The 8,661-nt window shown below is 60.0% G+C and overlaps 2 protein-coding genes across 6 annotated transcripts; one reads left to right on the forward strand and one right to left on the reverse strand.

The window, feature by feature from the left end:
- Window positions 1–35: 35 nt before the first annotated feature.
- Window positions 36–5,216, reverse strand: FCHSD1 (FCH and double SH3 domains 1). 3 transcript variants are annotated; one of them, XM_031597957.2, is made up of 19 exons: window positions 5,110–5,216; window positions 4,817–4,914; window positions 4,661–4,706; window positions 3,784–3,857; window positions 3,414–3,558; window positions 3,201–3,337; window positions 3,060–3,123; window positions 2,860–2,988; window positions 2,595–2,717; window positions 2,412–2,507; window positions 2,231–2,338; window positions 2,047–2,151; window positions 1,613–1,861; window positions 1,450–1,533; window positions 1,187–1,364; window positions 895–1,100; window positions 708–798; window positions 577–644; window positions 36–408 (listed from the first exon to the last, which is right to left on the reverse strand). In XM_031597957.2, exons 1-19 carry the CDS (start codon window positions 5,128–5,130, stop codon window positions 349–351), a joined length of 2,082 nt encoding a protein of 693 aa, XP_031453817.2. In that variant the 5' UTR covers window positions 5,131–5,216; the 3' UTR covers window positions 36–348. The 3 variants fall into 3 exon arrangements, with proteins under 3 accessions (XP_031453817.2, XP_031453816.2, XP_090006764.1); XM_031597956.2 differs by having other exon boundaries at window positions 577–798; XM_090150638.1 differs by lacking the exons at window positions 36–408; window positions 577–644 and adding an exon at window positions 436–558.
- A 170-nt stretch (window positions 5,217–5,386) lies between these two features.
- On the forward strand, window positions 5,387–8,571 carry LOC116231948 (proteinase-activated receptor 3-like). Of its 3 annotated transcripts, none has more exons than XM_090150639.1 (3): window positions 5,387–5,525; window positions 6,336–6,835; window positions 7,435–8,571. In XM_090150639.1, the coding sequence occupies exons 2-3, from the start codon at window positions 6,754–6,756 to the stop codon at window positions 8,442–8,444; spliced, it is 1,092 nt and encodes a 363-aa protein (XP_090006765.1). In that variant the 5' UTR covers window positions 5,387–5,525; window positions 6,336–6,753; the 3' UTR covers window positions 8,445–8,571. The 3 variants fall into 3 exon arrangements, with proteins under 3 accessions (XP_090006765.1, XP_090006766.1, XP_031453825.2); XM_090150640.1 differs by having other exon boundaries at window positions 6,481–6,835; XM_031597965.2 differs by having other exon boundaries at window positions 5,387–6,835.
- Window positions 8,572–8,661: the final 90 nt, after the last annotated feature.

An 8,661-nucleotide genomic window follows, 5' to 3' on the forward strand; every position in this document is an offset into this window, starting at 1 on the left:
TGAGCTAAAACCATTAAAGCTGCTGAACACAACGGTGGGGTGAACTGGTTTTAATAGGGGCATGGCCACTCTGTGCCCACGCTGGACACAGTGCAGCGCACAGCATGGGGAGGAGCAGAGGCCCCAGGGAAGTGATGCCATGGACGAGAGGCAGAGGCAGGGACATGCCTGCCCCACACTGTGCAGCAGTGCCCCACGAGCAGGGCAGGATGTGGCCCCCAAGGAGACCAACTCAAGGAATAGCAGGTTGTGCCATGGGTCCTGCTCCCCTCTGCACCACTGGGAATAGCCCAGGGGTGAGAGGCATGTGCGGATGGGCAAAGATTTTGCAGCCTGGGCAACCCAGGGTCAGCTGAGGTCCTGCTCCAGGTCGGGGGCTCGGCCAGGCGGTGGGGGTGGTGCGCGGAGCTGTGGGGAGAAGAACAGACATGGGGCCCTCAGGCTGAGAAAGGGAATCCCATTGCCCTGAACCCCTCCAGAATCACACCATACCCCAGCACAGAGGGTTCTTCCGGCCCTTTTCTGGGCTCTGGGATAGGTTTGGGGGTCAGAGCATCACTGTAAAGGGGCACATACCGGACGGATGCGGTTGGCTGCCAGGTCTGGAGAGCTCTGCCCGCTGCTTGTGCCCTCCTGCCTGCAGACTAGATCCACAGAAGGCTCAGACAGGCTCTGAGTGCCCCCAGGGCCACCCCTCTGGCACTCACCTTCCAGCAGTGGTTCAGGACCGGAACCCAGGCTGGCACTGAGTGCAAGGCCAGGAGGGGAGAAAGGTGGTGGAGATGGTGAGGGAAGTTCCTGCAGGCACAGGGACACACAGTGTAGTGGGTGGGCAGAGCACAGAACCCCCCAGACATCACCACCACCACCATCACTACCACCACCATCACTGACCTGCCCGGCCATGCCCCGTGCCCCAGTGAGTTCCTCCACTACCAGCGAGGGGAAGACACCAACTCGGCCATCAAAGTCTCCAGTCCAGAAGCCATCATCCACCTCATCCTCAGCACGGGGCAGCACGCGGATGATGGCTCCCTCAGGGAAGCTCAGCTCCTCAGGGCTCTGCCCCTCATAGTCGTACAGGGCTCGCACCAGCCAAGCTGTGAGCAGAGTGGCTCAACACCTCAAGATGTGGTCCCCTGGCCCTGGCCCAGCATGATGCTCCATGTCCCCATCCCATACCCACCTCCGGGCTCCAGGACCAGCTCTGCAGCCATAATACTGGACAGCTGTCGCTGCAGGGCTGCCCCCGAAGGTCCCGTGGTTCCAGTGCTGGCAGCTGAACCCGGCTCACTGCCCACACAGCTCAGGCACAGCAGGTACTTCTCAGGGACATAGCCGACCTGCCCTGCCTTGTTCCGAGCCTGGAAGGGACAGAAATCACATTATCACCTCAGTGATGTGGCCCCAGGCCCCCAGCAATGGGACAAGCTGGATGGAAGATCCCACCTTCACCCACTCCTCCATATCACCATCCTCGATAACTTCCAGCTCCTCTCCCTGCGCTATGGATAGCTCATCTGCATGGCAGCCCTGCAGGGGACAGGTGACAACATGTGACAACCAGGCTGGCAGTGTCATCCCCATGCATGCATGGCACCGGTGGCTTTACCTGGTACCCAAAGATGACCCGACAAGTGTAGGGGTAGGTGCGAGCAGCATGCCCAGGCTCAGCCTCCTCAAACGTCTCATCGCTGTCATAGTCATCAAACTCAGTGGGGTCCAGCCCCGTGGATACCTCTGTGCTGGGGGTGCGTGGGAGCTCCCCACCTGCCCGCACAGCCCCGGCCAGCCAGGAATCCACATCCAGCCCCGCTGTGCGCAGTAGTGCCAACCGTGCCTCTGCCTTCGCCCTGCCAACCTGCGAGTGGAAGGATGCTTCAGTGACTATGGAGATGTCTATGGAGCAGGGGACAGCCCAGCCTCACCCCTTCCTCCACAGACCCAGTCCCCAGGGTGGCTGCTCCATAGCACAGCATCCCAGCATAATTCCACACCCAGGAGGTGATGAAGCTTGAGGGCACCTTAAACACACGTGGGACCCACCTCCGCCTTCCAGATGTTTTCTCGCACTTCCTCCATCTGCCGCTCCACAGCAGCCACCTCTGCCTCGGGGACCTGGTGCCTTCTGGCCTCAAGCCTCTGCAGCACCTGCACGGGTAGCAAGATGAGGCTGCAGCAGCCACCCTCCGAGACCCCTTGGGAGAGACAGCCAGGGCTGTGTGCCCACCTCCTCGCCATGTGCCTTGTTCTTGCTGTCTCGTGTTGCCCGCATGGCCCAGCGCCGTGCCTCCTTCTCCAGGCTGGCTCCGCCATCCTCTGGCTGCAGCAGGGACACCTAGGCGAGGATGGGGTTGTTGGGAAGGGTCCAGGTGTGCAGTAGCCTATATTGTACTGACTCTCATATCTACCTCCTGGATGCCATCAAGCTGGAAGCGCTGCTCAGGCACCAGCGTGAAGGCGGTGTGGTCCTGCAGGAAGAGGAGGAGGTCCTGGTCCCGGCACACCTTCATAGGGGAGAATAAGGGGCTGGAGGATGCACTCCCATCCCCACCATGTGCCACTCAGCACAGAGATGGGATGAGTGGCGGTACCCGTGCAGCCGCCTCTGAGATGCGCTGGAACCAATCCTGTGTGATCTCACAGCTCTCCACCTCTGCCCGGCCAGCCGTGCTCAGGTGGTCGCGTAGCCGCTCATACAGATCCCCATCCAGAGCCTACGGACAGCACATCCCCATAGACACAGGCATGGAAACTTGCCAGCGAGACCAGCCTCACAAGACAACCCTGCACCCATTGGGTGACTGTGATGGGACACAGAGTCCCTGCAGCACCGTTGTGTCCCCACACAGCCCCCACCTGCATGATGGCAGGCAGCTCCACATCGTAGTAGTGCTCCAGGTGGGCATTGGCAGACACCAGCGTCAGCACATACTCGTTCTGCACCCCTGCCCGCTGCTTTGAGTACTCCGCCATCTGCATGGAGAACTGGGGATGGGGACAGCAAGGTGACACATTGTCCCCATGCTCAGGGACCGTGCCATCCCTGTGCTGCTCACCTTGGCACTGAGTTTCTGCAGGCTGGCCTTGGTGTGGAAAATCCTCCGGTCACTCTTACGGAGTCTAGTGAGGATTGGGGCAGGTAGACCATAGCATATCCCCTGTGCTGCCATGGCAGCCCCTGTTCCCTCCCTGCTCACCGTGCTTCCACGTCGGCAGCCTTATCCTTGGCCACCTCGCTACTGCGCTGCAGGTGGCTGAACTGCTTCTTTGCTTTATCCAGCTCCTTCACCGTCTCCAGTAGCTCTGCCTGCGCCTTCTGCAGCTGCTCCATGCTCTGGGAAGAGACATGAGACCTGGGACATATCTCTACCGCCTCACCCAGCCCTGCAGGACGTCCCCTCACCCCATACCTTCTTGAGCATCCTCTCTTTGGACAGCCGGGAGCTCTTGGTGGCCTCAGCAGCAAGGCTGCGGTAGCTTTCAGAGGCAGTGACACGTGCCTGCCCTGTGTATGCAGTCCCCTCAATAATGCCCTTCCAGACAGAAAAGACACTCCTGTAGGGATGGGAAAAGAGTTTGCCAATCTGTAGGGCTTCCTTGCATCCACAAGGTTTTTGGGGATGCCCACAGGGACAGGCAGCCCCAGGTACCACATCTGTGGGGACGTCCCACCCAGTGCTGCATCCTCAGGGCACCCAAATCCAGCCTGGTGTTTGTCACCTCCCGGTTGGAAGGCCACATGTCAACCCCTTGTCCCTGTCCCTATTTCCCATAGCCCACCTGGAGTCTCCAGCATCGCTGCGGCCTCGCTGCCAGTCCCTCTTCACAAACTGGCTTGCCAGCCTCTGCAGTGCCTGTGGACAGACTGCTGTCACCACTCCTTCATGGGCACCCTGCTGTGGCTCAGAGGATGGGGGTAGGGGAGGACCCCCCCACCCAATGGTCATCCCAGGGGGTCAGGTTGCCCATGCAGGGGAATGAGGTGAAGGCTGGCTCCATAATGCTGCCTTGGGGCAGGAGGCATAAGAAAGTTCACATGCTGCAGCTTTCAGGGGTGAGGACCAAGAAGGGGATACTGGTGGTTGATGCCAGCTGTGAAGGCGGAGCAGCCCCAAGCATAGAGCAACCCAACCCTCTGCCCCATGGAGATGGCCCCCATGGGGTGTTGCACCCACCGAGATCTGTGCTGAGAGCCCAGAGCAGGTAAGTGGCTGAGAAAGCAGCAGGGCAGCAGGAAAGAGGCAGAAGGCACAGTGCAGTGAGGGGCCGGGCCCCTCTCAGAGCCCCCGGGGTGATGCTGGAGGAGAGAAGAGGGATCAGGGGGAGTGCGGATAGTGGCACTGCCAAAACCCAGTGAGCTGAGAAGAGGGGACACAGAAAGGGAGGCTCAGTGCAGACCCCGAGGGATGCAGTGGGAAGCCCCAGGAGCTGAGATACATGCCAGCCCTGTGATGACCCAGCAGACACAGGAGTGGGAATGCTTCCTCCCCCTGGGCACTTCCACTGTGCCCCCAAACTCAGCAGACTGCATTTGTGCCATGCTCAGCAAAGTGCTCCAGGATGCATCGATCCCTCCCGGCTGGCACTGCGCTGACCCTTCCTCCCAAGGGCCCCATCCAAGCCCTGTTTGCAGGGCTGATTTCCCACACACCCTTACCTGCCCGTACTCCCGCTCAATCGCAGCCCTCTGCTTGCTGTAGGACCTGTGGGACAAGGCAGCAGGGCAGTGGGTGGCAATGGGGCCACCTCTCCCTACCACCCCCACGGGTGACACGGCCATGCCTGCACCTCAGCGGGCTGAGGATGGCCTTACCTGATGTCCTCCAGCAGCTCGGCATCCCGCTGCTGCTTGCTCTGTAGCCCGCACAGCTGCTCGGCAAAATGGAGCTTCACCACCTGGCTCAACTTCCCCTGCAGGCAGAACGCTCAGCTCTTGCCCGGGGGTCCCCATCCCCGTCCCCGTCCCCATCCCCGTCTCGATCCCCGTCTCCGTCTCCGTCTCCGTCTCCATCCCCATCCTCATCCCCATCCCCATTCCCATTCCCGCTGCAGTCCCCAAACGCAGATCCCGATGCCACCCTTACTGCACCCCAACCCCGCTCTCACCTTGCGCGGCGGCGGCTGCATCTCCCCAACCCCGCACCCGGCCCCGCAGCGCGTGTGCGTAGCCCGGAACTGAGGCTCCGCCCCGCCCCTCCGCTCTAAGCCCCGCCCCCTCTACAAACCACGCCTACCGCGCTGCCCTGCCCATTCTCTAAAGGCCACGCCCATTCCGTGTAGACCACGCCCACTCATCACAGACCACGCCCACTTACTACAGGCCACACCCACCGAGAGGCCACTCCCACACCACCCCATGCAGGTCCCACCCCCTCCCCGCCGTGCCCCCTCCCCTCCCCGCCCTTCCTGATGCTCCGTCCTCCACGTCCGCCGCCGGGATGGGACGAGAGGATGCGGGGACACTGGGAACATGAGGATGAAGGACATGGGGATGTTGGGATGTAGGGGAAAGGAGTGTGCAGGTGTGGGGACTTGGAATCATGTGGACAGGGGGATGGAGGGATGCAAGGATGGGGGGATGGGGGCTACGTGGGTATAGGGGTATGTGGGACATGAGGAGAGGGGAGGTGGAACACAGCGACTTGGGGGCATGGGGATATGTGGGAGGGTGTGATGGGGACACAGGAATGGGGGATAGGCAGATATGGAGACTGAAACATGAGGACAAGGGGACAGAGGACAGTGGTAAGGGGACATGGGGACATGAGAACACAGCATAAGGGAACAGGGGGACATGGGGACGCAAGAACAGCAAGACACAGGAACAGGAGGATGAGGAAAGGGACAGGGAGACAAGGGACACATTGGCATAGAAACAGGGGGATATGGAGACAGGAGGACATAGGGAGCCCTGCAACCCTGCTGCTGATGGGGACATGGGGAGCGCTGTGCTGTCTGCTGTGTGGGGACAGGCAGGGCAATGATCCCAATGATCCTGTGGTGTGCTGGCAGCCCCATTCTGTATCATATGGAAAGGGTGCAGCTGCCAGCTTGGCTGAGCCCTGCCATGGGGATACGTGTGTGGTGCTGTGCAGTGCCACAGTGCTCCTCAGTACCCCATGTCCCCTATGTCCCCCACACCCTTCTGTCCCCATCCCCCTTTATTGCTCACTTCTCCTTCTGCTGTCACTTTCATCCCGTGCTCTGCCCCCACAGGGCTCCCCGCTGTCCCCTCTACCCCTCCATGGCACTTTGGCCGTGGTTTGGCATTTTCCCTGCATGATGCTTTGTCTGGGATTGTGTCACCAAGCTGTCACTCCCCTCTGCTTCAGGAAGACACAGAGAGTTGAGGACATGGAGTGGAGCCACCCAGCACCTAGGAAGGGGATAGAGACAAATCAGGCTCCTCAGCCCAATAGCGCCATTGGACTCAGCGCATGTCTGCTTGCTACAGATATATCTTTGCTGCCCTTGCAGCTGCGGTTTGCAGACCATCCCTTCAGAGTTACGTAGCACCTGCTTCCTCCTTCCTGTGTCTGGAAAGCCCCATCTTTGCATGTCTCAGTGATATCCGCGAGACGGTCACACATTTTGCCTGTGTCCACAGTGGACAAAGGCAGCGCATGGACAAGCGGCAGAGGAGGAAGAGGAAGGGCCTGGTGGACATCCTGCTGTGGTAACGTGTGGCAGGGCCAGCCCTGCCCGTGGCACTAGTGGGGACGCAGCTTTTGCAGAGGCCACCCCACAGATATGGCTCAGCTTGTGTCATCGCATGGCTTTGCTGGCTTTGGTGTCACCCTCCTGCTCGGCTTGGCCACACAGCTGCCCCTGGGTAAGTGCTCTGATGGCTGTCCTGGCATGGAGATGCAGGTGATGTGGGCAGAGGCTGAATGTGGGTAGGGGCAAAGGGGCAGAGCAGGGGGGTCCTTGTGGGGCATGCTAAAACTTGGCGCTTGGAGGGGATGGCTGTGTGTCAGGGGGACAGCTCAGGTACTGCAGACCCTTGGGATGACTCAGGCCCTGCTGTGGGAGGACATCTTCCCCTGGTCCCCATGTGTAGTCCCATAGGCACGTTGTGCATGCAGTGCTCCAGAAGTACAGGGTCTGTGGGTCTCCAATGCCCTGGGGAGCAGAGGCAGCTCAGTACTGGGATACATGGGATGATGCACAGGTGGCTGTGTCCCAGTTCTGTCCTGGTTTTGGTGCCCTTGTCCCATGTCTCCCAAACCAGGGCACAGCCATTCCTAGGTCCCATCCCAGCAGATGCTCAGGGTTCCTGTGCCCCAAATCTGCCGTAAGACAGAGAGACACCAGCTCCTGGTGGCTCTGCAGGGAGGGGGGTCCCTGGGACAGCTGCCATGCGGACCAAGTTGGGAAGGGGGCACTTGGAGGTTGTTCTTAGCCCAGTCTGACTCCTTGTATCCTCTGTAGCACACAGCAAAGGGCGGGCATTTTGGCACCTGACCCCCCGTGAAGAAGCTGAGTGCCCAGACGCCTCTCTGGAATCCTTCCTTAACAGCACCACGACCACCATCCTTCTCCCCACCCTCTACTCTGTGGTGCTGCTTGTGGGGCTGCCTGCTAACATATTGGCCTGCTGGGTCCTGGCCAAAAACTTCAGGAGGTGCTCCAGTAGCATCTTTCTGCTCAACCTGGCCGCTGCTGATCTCCTCTTCATCTTTCTGCTGCCCTTCAAGATCTCCTACCACCTCCTGGGCAACCACTGGCTCTTTGGGGACTACCTCTGCCGCACCATGGTGGCCCTTTTCTATGGGAACATGTACACCTCCATCCTCTTCATCACGTGCATTGGCGTGGAGCGCTATGTCTCTGTGGCCCACCCGTTCCTCTGGAAGGGCTCCACGGGGATGTGGGGCAGGGCAGGTGTCTGCGTGGCCATCTGGCTGCTGGTGGTGCTGAGTGTGAGCCCGCTGCTGTTCTACCCACAGACAGAACACATCTCGAAGCTGAACATCACGACGTGCCATGATGTCCAAGGGAAAGACAATTTCTTCCGGCACTATTTCCTCTGCCTGGTGGGGCTGGGCTTCGGTGTTCCCTTTATGCTCATGATCATCTCCCATGGCTGCATCCTGGCTCGGCTGCTGGTCAAGCAGGAGAGCTACGGGCATGTGGTGCGTGTCCTGGCTGTGGTCCTGTTGGCCTTCCTCCTCTGCTTTACCCCCAGCAACGTGCTGCTCTTCATGCATTACCTGCAGCAGGACACGGGCTGCAACAATATCACCTACAGCTGGTACACCCTGGCCTTGGCCTTCAGTGCTTTTAATAACTGCTTTGATCCCTTCCTCTATTTCTACATCTCCAAGGATTTTCGGGGCTGGATATTGGAGGCTGGCTGCTGCCTCTGGGGGCTGGGGAAAAGGGGGGAATGGAAGAAAACAGCCTTGCCCCTGCGGTCCAGTGAGCAGAGCCAGCTGTAGGCAGGGCTAGAGACACTGTGCCATGTTCTCCATGTGAAGAAGACCCTTTTGCAGCTCCAACCCAGAGTTACCCCCAGCTAACCCTATGCCATTGGGAACAGCCCCAAAAGGGACAGAGTCACTTCTCCAAGACCTCTGTTATCCTCCTATTGCACAGTCCCGTCCCTGTCTCTGCCACCCCCACCTTGCCTGGTGCCCTCCTCACACACCTTGCAGT

This window comes from Phasianus colchicus, chromosome 15 (assembly GCF_987193195.1).
Source record: "Phasianus colchicus chromosome 15, bPhaCol1.hap1.1, whole genome shotgun sequence".
In the NCBI taxonomy this organism is placed as follows: Eukaryota; Metazoa; Chordata; class Aves; order Galliformes; family Phasianidae; genus Phasianus; species Phasianus colchicus.

What these genes read in the sequence shown, in the direction of transcription:
- LOC116231948 (XM_031597965.2), top strand. Translation starts at nt 6,754, where the DNA reads ATGGCTCAGCTTGTGTCATCGCATGGCTTTGCTGGCTTTGGTGTCACC. An exon ending in GGCCACACAGCTGCCCCTGG is followed by an intron (nt 6,836 to 7,434) that starts GTAAGTGCTCTG and finishes TATCCTCTGTAG; the next exon opens with CACACAGCAAAGGGCGGGCA.
- FCHSD1 (XM_031597956.2), bottom strand. Translation starts at nt 5,130, where the DNA reads ATGCAGCCGCCGCCGCGCAAG. An exon ending in GGGTCATCTTTGGGTACCAG is followed by an intron (nt 1,534 to 1,612) that starts GTAAAGCCACCG and finishes TGTCCCCTGCAG; the next exon opens with GGCTGCCATGCAGATGAGCT. An exon ending in CAGCCAACCGCATCCGTCCG is followed by an intron (nt 409 to 576) that starts GTATGTGCCCCT and finishes TTCTCCCCACAG; the next exon opens with CTCCGCGCACCACCCCCACC.